The sequence below is a fragment of the Danio rerio genome, chromosome 15 (assembly GCF_049306965.1).
Source record: "Danio rerio strain Tuebingen ecotype United States chromosome 15, GRCz12tu, whole genome shotgun sequence".
NCBI classification, from domain to species: domain Eukaryota; kingdom Metazoa; phylum Chordata; class Actinopteri; order Cypriniformes; family Danionidae; genus Danio; species Danio rerio.
This window is the reverse complement of record NC_133190.1, coordinates 34,878,759-34,901,823: the sequence shown is the minus strand read 5'-3', so window position 1 is coordinate 34,901,823 and position 23,065 is coordinate 34,878,759. Positions and strand designations below refer to the sequence as shown.

The 23,065-nt window shown below is 34.9% G+C and overlaps 1 protein-coding gene across 2 annotated transcripts; it reads right to left on the bottom strand.

Moving 5' to 3' along the window:
* Positions 1-1,580: 1,580 nt before the first annotated feature.
* On the bottom strand, positions 1,581-22,466 carry fhdc4 (FH2 domain containing 4). 2 transcript variants are annotated; one of them, XM_073923859.1, is made up of 13 exons: positions 21,613-22,466; positions 21,437-21,536; positions 20,011-20,370; positions 16,548-16,609; positions 14,099-14,201; positions 11,507-11,592; positions 11,203-11,303; positions 8,353-8,423; positions 8,097-8,204; positions 7,931-8,001; positions 5,347-5,464; positions 4,983-5,147; positions 1,581-3,627 (listed from the first exon to the last, which is right to left on the bottom strand). In XM_073923859.1, the coding sequence occupies exons 3-13, from the start codon at positions 20,329-20,331 to the stop codon at positions 2,575-2,577; spliced, it is 2,259 nt and encodes a 752-aa protein (XP_073779960.1). In that variant the 5' UTR covers positions 20,332-20,370; positions 21,437-21,536; positions 21,613-22,466; the 3' UTR covers positions 1,581-2,574. The 2 variants fall into 2 exon arrangements, with proteins under 2 accessions (XP_073779960.1, XP_694558.2); XM_689466.7 differs by lacking the exon at positions 21,613-22,466 and having other exon boundaries at positions 21,437-21,550.
* Between the last annotated feature and the right edge of the window lie 599 nt (positions 22,467-23,065).

The following is a 23,065-nucleotide window of genomic DNA, read 5'->3' as shown; positions in this document are numbered from 1 at the left end:
ATTTAAATCTCCCAGAAGAGAGAAAGAATGATGGAGATGGTTTAGAGATCGTCATTTCAAATCTAATGCAACCTTTTGTTTGTTTGTTTTATTGTTAAAAGCTAACTGAAATTAAATCTTTCGATTAAATATTGTAAATACATCAGATTTAGTTTAAATGTACGTATACTGTCAACTGGTGAATGGAGGACAATGCAGAGACTTTAGGGAGCAAATCAATGCAAAGGCAGATGCTTGAATAGTGTATTCAGCATTGAACTCCACTGTTCACTGTTATGCTTATAATTTTAAAAGTTATACTGCATTAGTTAATACAATTAATGTCATTTAAAGTAATGTTTTGTTATTTATTTTTAAATATTACAAAATAAATTAGGAAATTATCCAAGGCAACTTTAATGTAATATAGTTTTTTATTTTTCTTCGGCCCACTGCTCATAATAATATTTGGTTTCTGACCAATTATATGAAAAAGTTTGGCCAGCCCTGATATAGACATGCACTGTACAAACCAGGGGTCACCAAACCAGGTAGCCTGTTCTATAAATAGCTCACCATAGCACCACTTACCAGTAAGCTACATCTTATAATTTTTAAGCTATTCTTTTTAAATCACACTTGCATTATTGTAAATTTAAAAATGACATATATATATATATATATATATATATATATATATATATATATATATATATATATATATATATATATATATATATATATATATATATATATATATATATATATATATATATATATAAACTTTAAAAAACATTTCATATTAGATCAGAGCTAGCCGGTCTCCACAGCAATGGTTGCGGGTGCAGGAACATGGCAGGAAATGGCAGATCATTTCCAGAGTGAATAGGAGAAAGAGTTCTTTTTTTCTTCATATGGGGACAGCAGAGCGAGACAAATAGTTAATTGGTCCAGTAAGAGGCTATCTAGATCTAGAGGCTGTGTACACCAGGCAGCTAAAGAGAATTACAAATTAAATCTTAAGTGACACTGCTCATCCTCTACACTCAGAGTTTCAGCTTCTTCTATCTGGTTGCAGGTTTCTAGTAATAGGAATTTACAGTGAATTAAAGGACAGTTTGTAAAAACAGCAGTCTTTTCTCACGAGACCTGTGAAAACCCCTCAAAAAACTGCAACCGAAGCCTTGTTTAGATCTATACATTTTTTGATTAGGAGAACAAGACATTTTCAGACTGAAAAGCAAAACAAAGACTAACGACTATAAACTCCACTTTCTCCAATGTCAAACTCGGAGCAACTTCTGTGGTTTAAAAGAGTGAATGTTAAAAATGTTGTAGATTTGGTGATAATTTCAGTAAAATCTGAAAGTTGATTTTTGTTACACAATTGATCATCTGAACAAACACGGTACATTGTAGTGCATGATGTGTTCAAAATTGTTAGTGGCTAGTAAAAATATTGCAGAAGTACTTATTTTAAAATGTAAATACTTTAGATTTATAGAAATAAAGTGTTGCATACTGATATTTATCTGTTTCCTACCGTGTTAAATCATTGTTGACAACTATTGTGAGAAATCATTAACATGATCAGTGTCTTCGCGGAAGAATATCATTATTTATTAATAATAACATATAATTAAAAGTAAATTGAGCAAATTCGTTATTTGAGAAGTGTGTATCTAACTGGTAGCCCTTCACATTAATCAGTTCCCAAGAAGTAGCTTTCAGTTTTAAAAAGGTTGGTGACCCCTGGTACAAACTGATCTTCTGTAGTGACATCAACTTTAGGACCACATACTGTATTAAGGTGGCCAAAATCAAAATGAAAAAGATCAGATTGCAGATGGTTCATGCTGTTCACAGACTGTCACAAAATAGACTCGAATCACAAATGGGCAAAAAAAAAAAAAAAAAAAAAGAGAACAATTTGAGACACAGTGCAGTCTGAATCATTGATATACAGTTGAAGTCAGAATTATTAGCCCCTTTTTGAATTTAATTTATAATGACGTTTAACAGAGCAAGGAAATTTTTACAGCATGCGTGATAAATTTTTTTCTGCTGGAGAAAGTCTAATTTGTTTTATTTCAGCTAGAATAAAAGCAGCTTTTAATTTTTTAAACACCATTTTAAGGTCAAAATTATTAGCCCCTTTAAGGTAATTTTGTTTCTGACTGTCTTCAGAACAACAATCGTTATACAATAACTTGCTTAAAAACCCTAACCTATCTAGTTAACCTAATTAACCTAGTTAAGCCTTTAAATGTTACTTTATGCTATAGTGCCTTGAAAAATATCTAATAAAAAATTATTTACTGTCATCATGACAAAGATAAAATAAATCAGTTATTAGAAATGAGTTATTAAAACTATTATGATTAGAAATAATAATTCTGACTTCAACTGTATGTCATGTACTGCCCCCTTGTGTTGCATAAAGAGCACTGCAGGTGAAACTTACTGTTTTCCACACATTCAAACTCCTGCTTTTTAAATAGGTGACAAGGAAATTATCCATCACGAAGTACCAAACTAGCTTTTCATACATGCAGCAGGAATGTCTGAATAAATATATATATACATGTTTTTAAATCATGGGTCCACACTGTCAGAATCAAGCTCTTTCGATTTGTCCTTTTCCCTCCAGCGCTTAAATAAAGACATAAAGCTAAAGCCTTCTTTAGCACTTTTAAAGGATACTGTCTGGCTGTTTCTTTTCCCACCATTAAACTGCATGTTAGGCACTGTGTCTTCAGTCTTTGCCTCTGATTTTTCTAATTGTGGTGATTCAGTGGATTGTGATTCGTTTTGAGAATTGGAGTCTTTAACAGTAGAGTTCTGTTGTGTGGAAAGTATAGCACTATCCAAAGATTTCACCTTCCCAATAGCATCTATAGAGGGAGCCGGAGATGCATTCAGATTGCACGGCACGAATATGTCCTCTTGGCTGGCGTTTCCACAGTTGGCTTCGGGAAGTGAGATCGTGTGCCGGCGGTTGATGATCTGGCTGTTTTGCAACAGAGAGCTGGAGTTTGCAGTGTTTTCTTCTATGGCTACTATGAGCAGCTGTCTTCTGTCTTCCTGGAAGAATGTCTGGCGTGGAGACAGGAGCGGTGAAAGGGCCTCGCCAGATGAAATGCTGCTTTTACTAGACTGGTATTGTAAAACTTTCCTTGACACCTCTCTCATATTGCGCACCTCCTTCTCAGTCTGAACATCATCCTCATCCTGCTCTGTTGTTACCGAGAGTCTCTGATTGACTGTGGAATTGGGGGTACTGGGGGTTTCATGCGCCGGGCTTGAGATTGTAATCTGTGGGTTTTTAGGCATCTCTTCCCTTTCAAAGCTCTCCTTGATCACAGAGGATTGCAGGGCACCTTTGATCCAACTGTCTCTTTTGACCGCCCTGTCAGCGGGACGATTTTCCTGGAGGATGTCAGTAAGGTTCCCTAGTGTGGGTGAAGCATTTCCTGCTCTGCGACGGGACTGGCGACTGTTGAACCTCTGTAGAATGGACTCCAAAGCAGCTCCTTCAATGTCCTTGTCTCGTGAGGAGCAGGTGGCAGTGGAGCGTCGCTTGGCTGCATTTTGAGAACCCTCTCGCTGCCTGCGCTTCACTTCCAGTATGTCTCGATCGAGGTTCTCCTAAAGCAGAGAGAGGACATGTAAACATAGTTCTTACACCTTTTCTAAAGTCAAATATAACCATTATATATATATATATATATATATATATATATATATATATATATATATATATATATATATATATATATATATATATATATATATATACTGTATATATATATATGTAAAGTTGAAGTCAGAACTATTAGCCCCCCTGTTAATTTTTTTCCCTAATTTCTGATAGTTCACTCTAAAATGAATTTCGTTTACTCATTCTCCACTTGTTCCAAAACTGTTTGATTTTCTTTCTTCTGCTGAACCCGAAGAAGAAATACTTAAGAATAACAGCCATTAGCCCCTTTCACACAGTGATACTGGTAAATATCCAAAAATTCCAGTATGACTTTACCGGTAAATTCATAAAAAAGGTGTTCACACAGACACGGACGTTCCATCATTTTTCCAGAAAAAACCATTCCCACATCCATTCCAAAATACTGGTAAATTCTGACATCATTAACCAGAAATGACCCATAAACAGCAGCGCTTGTATTTGTAAACATAGAAATGGTTTTACTTTTATTTAAAGTTTTAGCATTTATGCAGATGCTTTGTGAGACATCCAAAGGCAGAAACGTGAACCGCGATTAAATGTTTACACAATTGTCTACATTACAAATTCTGTGGAATCAAGTATTGTAAACAACTTATATAAAAACATATTAAGGAACACTTTCAGATGTCGAGTTAGTCATAATATGTGTGTGATGTCGCTCACCGGCTCCTTCACGTGCACGCGTCAAGCAGAGCTTGAAGGTAAACAAACAGGGGTTTCAGGGGTATCATAAGCATTTCTTCAATAATTGTTTACACAGTTAGCATTAAGAAGGAACACATAAACATTATCTGACTAACATCTAGCAGCTAAATGTGTCTGGAAAAATATTCTAAGGCTTTTATTTTTATAAAAAGTGTGGATTTGAATGTGTCTGAGCCAAAGTAGACATCTCAAGACATCGCGTTCTAGATGTGAATGCAGTCTCTGGCACAGCACTCCGACGAATTACTGGTAATGTTACAACTTCTCTTTCGGGAAAATAGCCGGAACGAGTTTACCCGTATTTTCAAAAAGGGCCCGTTCACACATACAGACCTTTCCAGAAAATTGTCGGTAATTTCCCAGAAAGGTCTGTATGTGTGAAAGGGGCTGTAGACTACCATAGTATTTTTTGTTCCTACTATTGACGTCAAAGGCTGTTTTTTGACATGTTTTTCAACATTCTTCAGAACATCTTGTTTTGTATTCAACAGAAGAAAGAAATTCATTAAAGTTTACAACCACTTAAGTGTAATATCTTTAGATGGGGAATTACCTGGACTGCTCGTTTGAACTTCTCACAGAAAGAGTAGAAAATGGAGCAACACTCCTCTAGTTTGAACTGAGTAGGGTCCTCACAGAAATACTGTGCCACTGAATCACTCACGGCTGAAAGCATCTTGAAGGATTCCTCCATCTCCTGTATTCGTGTCTCTGCATTCTAAAAAAGCAAAGGAAAAGATAGATGGAAGGACTCTTCAGAAATTAAACTTCTTTAGAAATTAGCATTTCATGCAGTTTGGTGAATGCAATGATGTAGTATTTTAGCATTTCTGGAAACTAAAGAGTTAAAAGCAAAACATGCCTGCTCATATTCACAGGTAAACTCTTGAAGAATGTTGACGTATAAAATTCCTCACCTGCAGAAAATCCCTCATCTGTTCCTCCAGATCCGGCTGTTTACTAGCATTCTCCTTGGACTTCTGGACTTTACTTATTTCCTTTTGGAAATCAGTCTCAATTTCCTGCTTATGAATCCTGTATTGACGAAGACAGAAAATATTTTTCCACTAATTTCTGGCTTTTCATCATGTATTGCTATTGAGCTCAGCAATTGAACCGTTATAGATCTATTGCAAGTCTTTTAAACCAAACATACAAAAGAAAATGACTGCGTTTCAAATTTCATATAATATTAACATTATTGAGAATTGTTAATAACACATTTTATTTTTAAAGTCAGTATCATTAACTATAAATACAACTATTAAAATGTGTTTTTTTTACTAAAGTCAAAACATCAAAAAATATATAATAAATGAAATGTTAGAGCATAAACTAACTCTAAAAATAAAAACAGGAATATTAGAAACATCACTATGGCCACTAACGGATATTACCGAAAGTACTGTAATAAAATAAACATAAATTAAGGCTGAATAGAAATATGTCATTTTATACACGGCAAAAAAATGCTTTTCTTACTTAGATTTTTGTCTTGTTTCTAGTCCAAAATCTACCAATTCCTAAATCAAGAAGAATTTTCTAGACAAGCAAAACATACGGTCTTGTTTTGAGAAATGATATGCCAATATTAAGTGAGTTAAGCAAAATATTCTGCCAATGGGTTAAGCAAAATAATCTTACGTCATAAGAAAAAAACAAGATTAATTTGCTTACCCTATTGGCAGATTATCTTGCTTGTTTTAAGGAAAAACTCACTTAATATTGGCATTTTATTTTTAAAAACAAGACAATTTGTTTTGCTTGTCTAGAAAATGTTTCTTGATATAAGAAATTTTAGATATTTAGACTAGAAATAAGACAAAAATTCTAAGCAAGAAAAGCATTTTTTGCAGTGTATATGCAGAAAAGCATATGAAATGCAGGTTAAGTGAGTACTTTAATGTTTCAAATGATTTATCAGTGTAACAGATATATTTATGAAATATGAAAGTACACAGTAATGATGGCCTGTATTTATTGATGAAAGAAATACACAGAATATTCATAGGTATAGTTAAGTATAAAGATTTCAAATGATAATTATAATATTTTGTTCTTAAATATATATTTTTAAATACATAATTAATAGCTCCTGTTATAAATGTGTATTTTTCTTTTATATAAATTGTTATACAGTTAGGTCCATAAATATCTGTTTGGAACAATTTGGCAGAGCACCACCAAAAAATTAAACACAGCATCTGATGTCTATGCGTTCCGGACTTCAGGCTGTAATTGACTGCAAAGGATTGGCAACCAAGTATTAAAAAGTTAAAGTTTGATTTATGATTATTATTCTGTCTAATTACTTTTGGTCCCTTAACAAGTGAGAGGCACATATGCAAACTGTTGTAATTCCTACAGCATTCACCTGATTTGGATGTAAATATTCAATATTAAATGAAATATTTAAATTAAAGCTGACAGTCTGCAGTTAAAGCACATCTTGTTAATTTCATTTCAAATCTATTGTGTTGGTGTTTAGAGCCAAAAATGTTAGAATTGTGTCGATGTCAAAATATTTATGGACATAACTGTATATACACCATTTCACCTTTGATCCATATAAAGAACACTAGAATGGAGCTAAAATAACTCCAGCTCCAGATTTTTGTAATATGCGCAGTTTTATATCCAGCTACAACATAATGAATGGGATAAAACAGAAGACTTATTGGTAATTTAAGGAACTTTTCAGTGTAACAGATATATTTGTGAAATATAAAAGTACACATAGCCTGTATTTATTAATAAAAAATACACAGAATATTCATATTACATAATGGTCTTATTTTTTTATTAAAAATAAAAAAGTGTGTTATTATTTAAGTATAAAGATTTCAAATGATAATTTTTATAATGTTTAGTCCTTAAATGTAGTTTTTTAAAATACATTATTAATAAATCCTATTCTAAATTATATTATATAAACAGTTATATGAACCCCATTTCACCTTTGACCCATATAAAGAACACAAATATTGAGCTTAAATAACTTTAGCTCCAGATATTTGCAATTTTTATCGTAATTTTTGTGCATTTTTATATTCAGGCAGCTACAACATAATGAATGAGATTACACAGAAGACTTATTGATATGTGAATGTTCACAGTAATGATGGCCCATATTTAAAGATGGCCCACATTAATAAAAATACACAGAAGATTCATTTTACATAATATTCTTTTTTAATTTAATTAAAAATTGTGTTTTTAAGATAGTAAAGTATAAAGATTTCAAATTAAAATTTATATAATAGTTATATAGTAATATATAGTTTTATAATACATCATCAGTAAATCTGTTTTAAATACTGTACGTATTCTTCTATTATATAAACTGTTATTTAAACCCCATTTCACCTTTGAACCATACGAAGCACACTAAAATGGACCTAAAATAATTTTAGCTCCAAATGTTTGCACTATGAGCATTTTATATACAGCTACAAACAAAAAATGAGATAAAACAGAAGGTTTCAAAGAGCAATAGCTTACCTCGCTGCATCCCCAATGTTTTGTAGCTGCTCTGGAAACTTCAGCAGCGCTGCATCAATTTTCTGGGCTTGCTGAAATACAAAACACACGAGAAACAAATTGAAATAGAAATACAGTGCCTTACGCAGCTCTGAAAACACAATATGATATTAAACATCAATGCTACCATCACAACATAGTGCATAAGGTTCATTCCAGGCTTGTTGGCTTTGGTATCCGCTAGTTTGAGTAGTGATGTTATGCGAAAGCCCACGGCGCTGCCAGCGTAGCCTCCCTGGTGGGAGTGAAGACAGAAAGATTAGTATCTCATGACAATCTAAACACACACACACATATGCAGTGCATTGCAATATTTGAGGTTAACCAACCTTAATCATTTTCAACAAGCATAACAAGATTCAGTAGTGCATGATTGTACTCACAGAGTTCATGTAGTTGCCCGTTTTTAAGACCAGGCGAATGACTGAATGGAGATCAGCACAATCCAACAGTTCTGGAAATCATTTCATACATCAGTTGAATGAAATTAAATGAAACATACTCATGTAATTGCAAAGTGCATGTAATTGCAGTAAAACCATGTAGGGTTATTATAGTTATCTAAATCTATGGAACTAAAATGATTATTTTTTTTACTTATAATAAATCTAATATAACTCTTAAACCTAATTTAGCAACCTGCCAAATGCAAATATTTCTCATTTTCATAAATTAAAATGACAATCCAAAATAAACAACTATATATAAAAGAAGAAAAACTACAATTAATAAAACTTTTAAATAAAATAAAGTTTATCTAAATAAAAACAAAAATTCAAGTTTTTTAAAGAAACTAAAATAGTTACTCAGTGATAAAAAAATTATACTAAAGTCCTACCATTAAAGATTAACGTTTTAAAGTGTAAAAAATGAAGTAAAAACAAACAAACAGATAAAACATTTCCAACAGAATTCAATCAATTAACAGAATACTGAAATCGTTTTTAGAAATAGTCAGTGATACAAAAATATTGCTGGTAATACAGCACTAATAGGTTTTTAAAGTTTAATAAACATAGTCATGAATTATATAATTATGCAATCATTCAGTATTACAGTATTTTAAGGCAATTTGAATGATTCAACTGTTATTTTCATTCAAAAGGAATAATTGAAAAGAATGACTAGCTTATAATATAAACATTTTTGTGTTTGTATCCATGTGTGTGTGTGTATGTGTGTGTGTCCGTCTGTGTATCTCTCTATTAATATGAATTTACACATTTCTAAAAAAAACAATCAAACGAGTAATACATATTAGTAATAATTATTATATTAATAAATAAAATAATTATAAAATGTACTATTAACTACATACTGTGATATAATATATTAATTTAATAATATTCATTTACTATTATTATGCATATGTATTTAATAAAAATCTATCTATATATTATTATGGTTATTCTACTATTATTATATTCGTTATTTCTTTCTTTTCGGCTTAGTCCCTTTATTAAAATGGTGTCGCTACAGCAGAATGAACTGCCAACTTATTTAGCACATGTTCCACACAGCAGATGCCCTTCTAGCCGCAACCCATCTCTGGGAAACATCCATACACACTCATTCACACTCATACACTACGGACAATTTAGCCAACCCTTAGTTTAGTCCCCTTATTAATCCGGGGTTGCCAGAGCAGAATGAACTGCCAACTTATACAGTAAACCAATCACTGGAAAACACCCATACATTCTCATTCACACACATACACTAAGGACAATTTTTGCTTACCCAATTCACCTGTACCACATGTCTTTGGACTGTGTGGGAAACTTGAGCACCCGGAGGAAACATGCAACAACGAGAACATGCAAACTCCACACAGAAACCCCAAATGACACAGCGACCTTCTTGCTGTGAGGCAACAGCACTACCTTCTGCGCCACTGCGTCACCATTATTTTAATCAATTATTGTAAATAGATGGACCAAAGGATGGATAAACAGATGATAGATACAGTAGATGGATTGATATGCAGTGAATGAGAACAAAACACCACAGGATGGTTGGATGGATGGATGGATGGATGGATGGATGGATGGATGGATGGATGGATGGATGGATGGATGGATGGATGGATGGATGGATGGGTGGATGGGTGGATGGATGGATGGATGGATGGATGGATGGATGGATGGATGGATGGATGGATGGATGGATGGATGGATGGGTGGATGGGTGGGTGGTGGTTAAATTGATTGATAGAGTGAAAGACAAAGATAGATGGACCAAAGAATGGAGAGATGGAAGGAACAAAAGATGTATGGATGGGTGCATGTATAAATGGAACAAAATATGGATAGGTGGATTGATAGACACTAAAAGAGAAATTCAGATGGCTGTTCATCCTAGATAGATGGATAGATCAATAAATTTATTGATAAAAAGTTGGATGGACAGATATATAGATGGATTGATAAACAAAGAAAGAGAACGATGGACCAAAGCATAGATGAAACTAAGGATGGGTGGATGGATGGATGGATGGATGGATGGATGGATGGATGGATGGATGCATGGATGGATGGATTGATAAAGAGTAAAAGAAAAAAAATAGATAGACCCAAGGATGGATGGATGGATGGATGGATGGATGGATGGAACAAAAGATGGGTGGATAATTGGATGGACAATTAGTTGGATGGATTAAAAGGCAGTGAAAGAAAAAGTTAGATGGACCAAAGGATGGATGGATAGGTAGATAGATAGATAGATAGATAGATAGATAGATAGATAGATAGATAGATAGATAGATAGATAGATAGATAGATAGATAGATAGATAGATAGATAGATAGATAGATAGATAGATAGATAGATAGATAGATAGATAGATAGATAGATAGATAGAACAACATGTAGATGGATGAAATTATGGATGAATGGATGAACAGATGGATGAAAGTGAAAGATGGACTGATGGATGGATGGATGGATGGATGGATGAATTAATGGATGGTACAAAATATGGATGAAACAAAAGATGGATGGATGAATGGATAAATGAAACAAAAGATGAATAGATGGATGGACGGACGGATGGATGAATGGATGGATGGATAGACAGAGAGATGTGTGGATAGACAGATGAATGGATGGGTGGATTGACAGCTGGTGAAAAGAAAGATAGAAGAACCAAAGAATGGATGAACGAACGGACGGACAGATGGACAGTCAGACAGATGTTATTATTCTGATTTAGTTATTAAATTTTATTAATCTTACCACGTCCAGCAGAGGTCATGACTGCAATAGCGTGGCTGACCTCATCCATAAAATGGGGGAACTCCTCTTTAAGCACTAAACAGTTCAACCGTTCCTCATAACTAGGAAAAAACAAACAAATAAATATAATCACGATGGCATATTTAACGTCCTCTCACATTAAGAGTAAATTGCAGTGACCTTCAAACACACCGTGATGTATTGATTATCAATATGTGACGATGGAGATAAAGCATGAGCAGTGCTGTGCAAATGACAGTCTAATGAAACGTGTAAGTGTGTACGTGTGGTTGCAAACACCCACCAAGGTACTTTGACAAGTTGCACCATGAACCGATCAGCCTCTGAGAGAACTGAAGGGTCTCCTTTAAAATCACGAAGCTGACGAACCTGAAAAAAACAGGTAACACAGAACAGTAAGCTCTCAGGTTTATAATTTAAATTGCTGCTATATATATATATATATATATATATATATATATATATATATATATATATATATATATATATCTTTTTTTTACCGTAATTTAAGAAACAGATCATAAAAAAATGTAATTTCTCCAATTTACACACACAAGAGCAGACCTGGGCATTTTGCAGCTCACTAGACTACTTTGATCGGCCCGCGTGAAGTATTTACTTCATTTAAATTCAACTGCTAACAGGGCCTTGCAATGCGTAGGTCTGATATTGTGTGCCAACAAAAGGGGACTTTCACATATAGCTTCTTTTGCGCTCACGATCACATTTTACAGGTGTAGCGAGTTGAAAAATCGAAACATTTTCGAGTGCCATGAGCGAACCACGAGTCATGTGACAGGAACCAAACAGGCAGCTTCACACTTTGTATGAAAATACACAACAACAAAGGTAGACTAACAACCTGAGATTAACGATATAACAAATCCAGATATAGATCCTCTCTCATTGATGATCATTACATCACATACCCACATCATACAACCTGACTTCAGTGCACTTGTTCAGCCCAAAACAGGCTAGAATTCTCTCACTGAACATATAAAAATATGACTGAATGAATAAAAATAAACTAAGGCAAAGCAATCAAACAAACAACCCAGTGGGATTTATATGAAGTTGATTTTGTGATGCTGGTATTTAAAATACTTTTTAAAACTTTAGAGTTTTTATAAATGTTTATTGAATAGTTTCACTGAATGTTTTTTTTTTTTTTTTTACAGATTAACTGTATTAGTCTGGCCCTCTAAAACCACTCCAGAGTCTAATGTGGCCCCTTGGAAAAATGTATGGCCCTAGAGCCATCCTTAGGGGTTGATCACAACGAACGCGCCTTTACATTCCAAAAAATGTGAGGCACACCACACTGACTTTTTATAGACAAGAAAAAAAAGCAGAGTGCGTTTTGTATGTCTGAATCAGCTGCATAAATAATAGGGAGAAAGCAGATGACCATGGCTCAGTTATTCCATAGACAAGTTTTGAGTAAAGCTCAGAGTATTCTGTCAGATGATCCCCATCCTATGCACCACGAGTTTTTATCGTCCACCTTCTGGTATTCGATATAGAACTCCTATTAATAAAACAAATTGTATAATGTGCTTTTGTGAATTATGTGTTATATGCAACCAAAATGCCTTCGAGAAATGAATAAAAACTGACTGACTGACTGCGAAAGTTGCTGTTGATATAAATGTAATATTAATATTTAATAATATTGTGATATTCAAGATTTGTGAGTCATATTGTACAGCACTGGATTACTCAAAACAGCAACCATAAGTCTCTCCTTCATCCTAAAAAGTCTCTGTTGTTGTCTTGACAACACAAACACTGCAGGCACCTCAACGGAAACCCCACCTCTGCTTTCATTTGATTGGAGATGGAAAAGACGCGACTGCGCAACACGTTTTTTTCCGTTCAGAGTCGACTTTTTTCCAACTGTGAGCACACGACGTGCAAGGGCAAAAATGCGAGGCGAAGCAGGCGGTTAAAAAGCGAGGCACGCAGGGCACATAAGCAGCACGCACAACACTTACAGTCATTAGTAAACCATTCAAAAAAGGCGCCTTTCAACGCAAAAATCTTATTCAGTGTGATCGGTCCCTTAAGAGGGACATACACCAGAAGCATTGCTCTGCGATGCGCCACGCAGCGCCATGCATTTTAGAATTCTACACATAGGTTTCTATCAGGGTACACACACCGGCGCCTCAGGTCAGCAGCTGTTGGCAGCGCCCAGCCACGACTCAGGACACTGTTCATATTTCTGTTGCGCCGACTGATTATTTTAATTTTAAATAGCATGCGAATGTGCCCGTCTGGTGTGCGATACTTTCAACTGTCATGTGCGCACCGTGACGCAACGCTAAGCGGCGCATCCGGTGTGTGATGTCCTGTAGTGTATATGACTTTGATCTACCAGACAAACACAAGTGGAGTAGCTTTACATTTTAACCAGGCTCTTGAATGCTGTGTAATGGTATCGGTTAGTGCCAAAGCTTCGAAAAATCTTTGCTGTGATTCCAGTACATAATATTTAACTAGATATTTTTCAATATACTAATATTACTAGTACTAGTAGTCAGATTAAAGTTCAATTTAAAGGCTTAACTAGGCAAGTTAGGGTAATTAGGCAAGTTATTGTATAACAGTGGTTTGTTTTGTAGACAATCGAAACAAATATATTGCTTAAGGGGGCAAATAATAGTGACTTTGAAATGGTTTAAAAAAAATAAAAACTGCTTTTATTGTAGCTAAATCAAATCAGACTTTCTTCAGAGGAATTTATCTTTTAGGAAAAAAATTCTTGCTCTGTTAAACGTCACAGGAAATGTTTGAAAAAGAAACACAATTTGACAGGAGGGCTAATAGTTTTGACTGTATCATTGGCCCTCTTCCCCACAGTACATCTCACCTCGCCTTCCTCTGGCAGCAGTTTGCACATCTCCTTCAGTTTCCCAGGTCCAAATTTGTCACCTCTGCCATTGACTATGTCCTCAATCATTCCATTCACTGACCTGTGAAAAAAAGAAAGAGCTAGAAGTGGTAGAATCACAGGATCAGGACTCACACTATTTCAGGGGTAACAAAATCTCAGATTTACCAGAAATAAATTGGAACTGGATTTTTGCCAGTATCATACAGAATATTTAATCCCTCATGATTCCTTACAAACATTATACAATAGTAATAATAATAATAATAATAATAATAATGTCGACACGGTGGCTCAGTGGTTAGCACTGTCGCCTCACAGCAAGATGGTAGCTGGTTCAAGACTCAGCTGGGTCAGTTGGTGTTTCTGTGTGGAGTTTGCATGTTCTCCCCGTGTTGGCGTGGGTTTTCTCCAGGTGCTCCAGTTTCCCCCACAGTCCAAAGACATGCGCTATAGCTGAATTGGCTTGCCCGTAGAAGTGTGTGAATGTGTGTGTATGAATGTTTCCCAGTACTGGGTTGCAGCTGGAAGGGCATCTGCTGTGTAAAACATATGCTAGATGAGTTGGCAGTTCATTCCGCTGTGGCAACCCCTGATGAATAAAGGAACAAACCTAAAAAAAAATATTAATGAATAAATAATAATAATAATGAATAAATAAGTTATTTGTTAAAGGTAGATTTAAAAGTGAAAGCATTTATAGAAAGCAGCAGTCAACATTTGAATTGGATCAACTTTGATGATAGTGGATTTTTACTTTTACTTGAGATCCATTGGCTGAAATGATTCTTAATACCATGTGTAAACAAAAAACAAAAACAAACAAGCAAACATGTTTTCAAGAATGGCAGACCTAAATAGACCACTGACTTCCAGTGCGGTCAAATAGATATGTAAACTGTAGCCATTTGGTTACCATAAAATTTTTTAAATACCATAGTACAAGTTTGTATTGATGACAGAATTGTCATATTTGCGATGCACTAGTTTCTTAGTTTAAAGAGGAGGTCTTTTTATGGCCTGTGTATTTTTAAGGCCAGATTGTGTTTGTAAGATGCAAAGCAATGTGTGCCCATGCTTCATTTGTAGAAAATGAAATTATTTTTTCATATATCTTACTTTGATTATATACAGCTACTCAGCTAACATGAACACGACTGTCATGATTCCTAGTTCCTCTAAAAGGCCCGTCTACAAGAGGCTCTGCTTGGTCAGCTAACATAATGTGCTGTGATTCTGCTCCACGTCACCAGAAAAAAAGTCACATGCCTTTAAGCACACGTTTTTGTGCAGTGTAATCAGAGTAGCTGTTAATAGCCAAAATAAAGAAACAAAACAAGCTGTGTGAAAATAGCTGCATTTGGATGCCATTTTAGCTTTCTCTGCTAAATTACAGAGTTACAGCGCCTCTGGCTACGAAATGTTGCTGCGCGGGGTATGTGCGCATGGGGAATGCTGAAGTGCTTGTGACCTCACTAGCCCGAAAGTATTTTTTGGTAGTCCCCAAACTTCGTTAGCTGTAGGCTTTGCTAAGCTAACTCTGTAAATGCCAATGTCTCCCTTTGCATTAAACTTTGCACGTTTTACATTGAGAGATGTTGTTTATGTTCACATAGCTAAACGAAACCTTAGTGAACCATTCCTTTAATGTGTAGCGACAACACACATTAGTAGGTTCATTTCTCAGAAGTGTAAATTCTGCAGTTCTGTGGCATATCAACATTGTTTGTTTGAGCAGTTCAACACAGCAACAGTGAGTGACTCAACCAATGGCGTGAGTTTGGGGGGTGGGACTACCTGTTTTAGTCTCACCAATAGTCAATGGGGGAATGTTTAAAAACAGTTTTAAAAACACCATATCCTCTGTAAAAGTCAATTCAAACTTGAACATTGTTCTCTAATGTAAGTGACACATCCAGTAGTCCATCATTAAAAACGTAACAGAGGAAGTGGCCAGAGCATTGACTTCCACACTCTGAGTCACACTTCACCTTGCTCTGATTGCTTCATGCACTTAATCTCCACTTCTTGGCCAAACATAAAAAATACCAGAACTAGACAAGCCCCATCTTGCTTTTTTAAGAGGTATACACTCGCACTAAAACTGGTCTGGCAAGCTCTAGCTGTTGAACTGATGTATTTAGCAACACGTGTTGAACTGTCACAATCAACTAATCAATATCCGATGAGAAACACTGTATGATTAAGAGAACTGCTGATGATGGGAATAATGCAAAGCCCATCTTATCTCCATGCCTGTACTCTGGCAGAAAAAGATATGGGCTGCCTGATGTTGTCAGGAAAAAAAATTCATTTGGCTTGCAGAGACATGTGAGCAATCTATCGGCATGACTCCTGTACGTTTCCACCCTAAAATCTGTTTGAAATGGAGAGCTTTCATTAATACTTCATCAAGGTACACACTCACCTTCTGAACTGCTTGAGGAAAATACCAATGTTCATGCTCTTCTTGGCATTGAGAATGGACACCTGGCAACAGAAAAAAAGCATTATTTGGACAGTTTGATTTTTTAGTTAGATTATTACCTTCTGTTTACACACACGTTCACAGGTTGTATTATTGTTTTATCCTTGTTCAGCTATGATTAATGAATGATGATTTACATACAACAACCGTGGCCATTCATTTCTTGCTTTAAGAACAATCACCAGAATGTTGTGATGATGTGATTCAACTGTTGTAAAATTGTTGTGCATCACAGTGTTTTTCCAAATGTAAGTTAGTTCATATTTGTGGAGTCCGCCTTTTGTAAACACTTACAGAAAAGAAGAAATGCCTCCACCTTTAAAAAGAGCTCAGATCAAAGGACAGACATAGTCAAGCGGAAAGTGCATGAATGTCACAGCATTGTCTTTTGAATGACTGTAAGTAATATTTGCAGAGAAAGTTACATTCAATCTAGTTGTAGGATGTTTTTTCTGGCTTTATGAATCATGAGTAAATCAATAAAAAACTAAAAACTTTCCAAATGACTCAAAACATGGGATTTTTCTGGAAAACACACAGGCCCCGGTTAAAAATCAGACTAAAAACTTATTTTTTACCATCTGATAGATATTAATAGTTACTAGTTAGTTCTGTATTATGTTTCTTTGGCAGAAGTTAGTGTTTAAACAAGCAAATAAAACATTGTTTACAATATGATACAACAAAAAAACGGTAAACATTACCTAACCATCTTTTGTTGATTTTAACATGTAATGAAACAAACTTTCTAAAAAGTAAAATGATAATGACAAATATAGACCCAATCCCAATTCTAACCCTTGGCCCTTCCCCTTACCCCTCATTTTGCTAGTTCACATGAAGGGGTAAAGGTGCCCAATTCTCTTTAGCGTGAAGCGTGACTGTTTCACAATCTGTTTCAATTAGTTAGTTACCTAAAATGACCTAACAATGAGCAATGCATTTCTTTAAATATTTATTCATCTTTATTTACTATGTTTTATTTCATGTTAGCTTAGGTCTACTAAATCCATTTGGTTACACCAAAAAAAAAAAAAAAACACTAAATAAAAGGGCCCTATCATACAAATATAAAGACCACTGCCTCCATGCTTCATCTCGGGGAGCTTTTTCAGCTCATTCATGACAATTTGCATTTTTATAATGTTACTATTATGATAAGTTTTATTTATTATATGTATATTTATATATGTTTGAATAAAAACAAGTTTAGATTTGTCCACCTGTCGGGTTTTGGAGACGTACTGTATGCATCTTTATTATTTGTGGTATTTTTTGACCTCACTTTGTTATGGTCCCACTTTATATTAAGTGTCCTTAACTAGTATGTACTTACAATAAAAAAAATAAATACAATGTACTTACTGTGTTTATAATGTATTTGAGAACACTTGTGGTGCTTTTGAGTTGGGATAGAGGTTGGGTTATGGACAGGTTTTGTGGCATGGGTAGGTTTTAAGGGTGGGTTAAGGTGTAAGGGATGGTCAACAGTGTATTTAAAAATGTAATTACAAAAGTTAAATACAGATGTAGTTACATACATGTATTTAATCAAGAATAAGTACATAGTAAATACATGTATTTACACAATAAGTACATTGCAACAAACTGTTATTTCCTATGTAAGTACATATTAGTTAAGGCCACTTAATATAAAGTGGGACCTTTGTTATTATTGTTCATCTATTCGTTTGCTAGAAATTAGAACTGAATTTAGAAATATTTTTTAAACAAATCTTTGCACATATCAAACTAAAGCCCCTTTCACACAGTGATACCGGTAAATATCCGGAAAATTTCCAGAACAACTTTACCGGTATATTCAAAAAAGCGCTGTTCACACAGGCGAGGACGTTACGGAAATTTTCCGGAAAAAAGCATTCACACATCCATTCCAAAATACCGGTAAAATCTGACATCATTCACCACAAATGAGCTTTAAACGGCTGCGCTTGTATTTGTAAACATTTGACTAAATTACAAACTCTGTGGATGATCAATATTGTGAACAACTTTCGCAGGATCACTTTCGCATGTTGAGATGTTCATAATATGTGCGTGTGCAGGCGCTCACAGGCTGTTTCACAGGCACACGCAAAGCTTGAAGGTAAACAAACAACGGCTTATCATAAGCATCTCATCGATGATTATTTACACAGTTGGCATTAAGAAGAACATATAAACGTGACCTGACTATCTTCTAGCAGCTAAATGTGTCTGGAAAAATATTCAAAGGCTTTTATTCTCACAAACCACGCGGACGTAAATGCGTCTGACTGTTGTGATTGGCTTAAGCAGACGTTTCACGTCAGCATGTTCTAGACATGCACGCGCTTATTACGGCAATCTTCCATCTGCATTCACACAGCGCAGCATTCCGGCAAATTGCCGGTAATGTTACAACTTCTCTTTCCGGAAAATAGCCAGAACGAACTTACCGGTATTTTCAAAAAGTTCACACCTGTTCACACATACATAAATTGCCGGCAATTTTCCGGAAAGGTCTGTATGTGTGAAAGGGGCTTAAATTAAATATGTAGGCTAATGGATGTCTTCAGTGGAGTGAGTTTCAACCGTTTAATTACTCTACGAAAGTAAAGGAGTAAAAGTAAAGAGAAAGTAAAGAGGGCGAATGAAGGAGGCTCGTTCTTTATCTTCACGCTGCAGATGGTCTGTTTAACTGTTCTTGCTAGTGAAGCATTCAGTTTTTCCACTTACAAAATCCATGTAAATAGCAAATGCTCCATGGCGTGATGAAACTGACTCTTAAAGGGAATGGGAGATAAGACTTTTAAATGCACGTTATGCTCAAAACACCCCCATAATTTATTAAGAGAATAAGCACAACCCTGTTAGACCATGCGCTGTGTAAACCGTATTTTTCCATCCTTAAAATAGCAGAGGTGGATTCGGACATGCAATTAATGCTTTTGCGCCTTGCACATTAGACTTTGCACCTAGATCATTAAAATAGGGCCCAAAGAGTTAAATTAGGTAGAATTAGCTCCTTATAGCAACAACTGCAGGTACTGCTTTTGAAGAAAGAATTACTGTGATAGTAGAGTACATGGATGATAACGGACCATAAAGAAACGGCTTATGCAAAACTAGCTATTACCACATGCACATCCTGCATTCGGCCAGATAACATGTGAAGTCCGAATCACCTTCAGCGCTGTAATCATTACTACAGTAATGATTATATAGCCCAAAATAAACAGAATACATTAAGTAAGGTGAGGTTACAACTAACTAAAAGTCATCTCTACAGTGCTGAGATCACAAACCCTACCCAGTGACACGTACTTTTATGCAGACAGATATGTTCAGCATCCCTCTGTTGAAAAGAGTCTAGAAAAACACTGTACAAAACAACTTTTTGGTACATTTCACCTGAACTCACCATTTCATTTCCAGGGGCATTGGTTGGAGATTGGCGTATACTTCGGCGGTTTGAGTTCTGGACTTGTTTCTGGTCGACGCGGCTGAAAAGCTCCTCCATTCTTTTGGTGTCCAACTCAAACTCCCTGTTCTTCTCAGTCCAGATGTTAGTTTTGCCCAGCACATTGTTCTTAGGTATGGGCTCCCAATTAAAATTACGCATTGTAGAAGCCCGTGTTGGACCTCTTGTGAATTGGCCGCCACCAGGGAATGGGGCAGGAGGTGGAGGGGGTGGTGGAGGAGGAGGAGGCGGCGGAGGAGGTGGTGGTGGTGGTGGAGTCATGGTTCGGATGTCACTTGCAAACACACTTCTGCATCATTCCTTTAAAGAAAGAACAAGTAATGAATCTATATGGAAACACTATTATTTATTCATTCATTCATTTTCTTTTTGGCTTAGTCATGAATCTGGGGTTGCCACAGCGGAATTAACCACCAACTTGGTAACTGTATTAAAAACGATGTTAATATATGCAGGTGCTGTTTTTTTTTTATTTATTTTTTTTTACCTTAGTTAATAATACTTCAACAGGTAATTATTAGTTCATGATAGCTTAGACCCTTTAAATCATATAAAAAAATTTACAAGAAAAAAAAAAGAATTGAAAATGAAGTGTGTGAAAATGAAGCACTGCAGTGGTTATTGTTAATTAAAGTTAGCTAGGGTACATTAGGTCAATAATTAACAAAGAATGTGGAAAATGAAAGCATATGGAAGCTGTCTCTTTTACAGTATGTTTAATAATGCTGCTGCCTAGCTGAAAAGGGAAGGACCGGTAGGGTAGGGAAGTTAATGGAGAAACTCGAGGTCCTAAGAATTGCTGAGCAGATAACAAGAGCAGGACAATGAAAATATGAAATGTTTTTAAAAGATTGTCAAATGTTACATAATTACATATTAGTAACATTGAATGATACTAGTATGGAGTGCCAGGCATTCTTGAAGTGAATTTGTAAATAAAATGTACCTTTACAAACATATTTAGGAGGGAAATTATTATATTTTGATACCACATTCTCATGAAACGACTACCACAATAAGCATGTTGCAAAAAATGTTATACATTAATATATCTGTAGAAACGGGGTTTTATATGTGCTCACCACAGAACCATGATACTTTCACAGCATTTTTGTAAGACTAAACCAAAATATAATTTCACACATTCATGTTTTGAAGCTTTAAAAAACCGTATGATGATTGCATTCACATCTAGCCTACAACCATTATGTTATGCGTACACATATATACTGTATATATTTTTATGCGATTTCAATTGTGCTACAAAGTGATATATTACATTAACAATGTTAGTCCATGACATTTTTTTATGGTAGCCTGTCATCGTGGTACTTTTTTAGCATTTGAAATTAATTTAAAAACTTACTCATTTAAGATGTATCCAACGACCGTCTGATGAACCCAAATAAACTTTCGCTATATACTCCATAGGAGAAACGTATGCTCCATGTTTCAGTCACACGGGGCTGTTGGTAAATGGACAGTAACGTTAAGCCGTCCTGCGGAAGAAAGACTGATGTTGCAATCGTCTGCTCTCTTTACCTGTAGCTCACGCCCAGAACTCGTCACCTCTTGTTTCAGACGCAAGCGAGCATGTGTCATCCCTGTTTAGATTTTAGAAAAAGTACCACATGAATGGGTATTTACCAAACTTAGCCGACACTAACAACCACCAACGTTAAAGTCAGAAATGTCCCGCTTTTTTGTACAATTGAGAATGTTTCAGTTTCAGTTTGGCACTTTTAATCACGAGTTAATACGGTGGAAATGTTTCAAACTCATCGGCTGCTAGAATTCTTGTGTTGTCTACTTGCAATCAATCATAAAACGCCTCACTCTATATCTCGTTAAATATTTATGATTGATTTCTACAGTTAGAAAACCACATTTTTAATGCTAACAAAGAGAATAGAGATACTAACAAATAGTTAGGATATATTACTGGATTAATTGAATTGTTATAGCTTAATCATCATACATTTATCAGCAAAAATCTATAAATGTCAATTTAAAGATTCAAACTACTTTTGGTAAAATGAGATGTCAACATACGGATGAAATATTATTCATTTCTTTATTTTGTGTATTATGTAACAATAAAACCGCATAAATGTACTTATTTTGACCTGGACTTTGCCACAAACTAATAGAATTTTAGTGTATTATAGTGCGTCTCCTCTGTATAAAGCGCTTTGAATAAAACAGGGCTTGGCAACATAAAAAAAAAAAAAATGTAAATACTAAGTAAATCATAGTATAAAAGTAAAAACATTTAAAAATAATTAAAATATATTTCTCAAAAAGACAAGAAACATTCCCATATATTAGGGGGAAGTTATATTATACTTTTGAAAAGGTTTTCATACTTTAACACAAAAGACGATATTTTGAAGAATGTTGCAAGCCATTGACTTTCATAGTATTTGTTTTTCCTACAATGGAAGTCAATGGTTACAGGTTTTCAACATTGTTCAAAGTATCTTCTTTAGTGCTCAACAGAACAACAAAAGCTATAAAAGGTTTGGAACAAGACAAGGGTGAGTAAATGACAGAATATTTTATTTTGAGGTAAACTATCCCTTTAATATTCAACTGTGGGTTTTACGGCTGTGAATAAAACAGGGTTTGGCAACATAAAAATCTATGTAAATACTATATTAATCATAGTATTAAAGTAAAAATATTAGAGATAATTATAATATATTTCTCAAAAAGACAAGACACATTCTAACATATTAGCGGGAAGTTATACAGTATTAGACTTTTAAAAAGGTTTTCATGCTTGACATATGAAAGTACAAATTACATATAATATTTCTTATCTAAGAAGAAAGTCTGTGTCAATACTGTCTCCAAAAAGTAGGCTGCTAGACTAGGCATATTTGTTGAATCAATATCAAAAAATTGTGTAACATGAACAATAAATCTATGTGCAAATTCTTGTTAAAACAAACCAGCAAAGTTCTTCTATTCCTTACAGATACGAAAGCTTTAC

Coding starts and splice junctions, on each gene's coding strand:
- fhdc4 (XM_073923859.1), bottom strand. CDS start 20,331: ATGACTCCACCACCACCACCACCTCCTCCGCCGCCTCCTCCTCCTCCA. Junction 16,610..20,010: donor ATGCCCCTGGAAATGAAATG/GTGAGTTCAGGT, acceptor TTCTGTTGCCAG/GTGTCCATTCTCAATGCCAA. Junction 3,628..4,982: donor AGTTCAAACGAGCAGTCCAG/GTAATTCCCCAT, acceptor TCTCTGCTTTAG/GAGAACCTCGATCGAGACAT.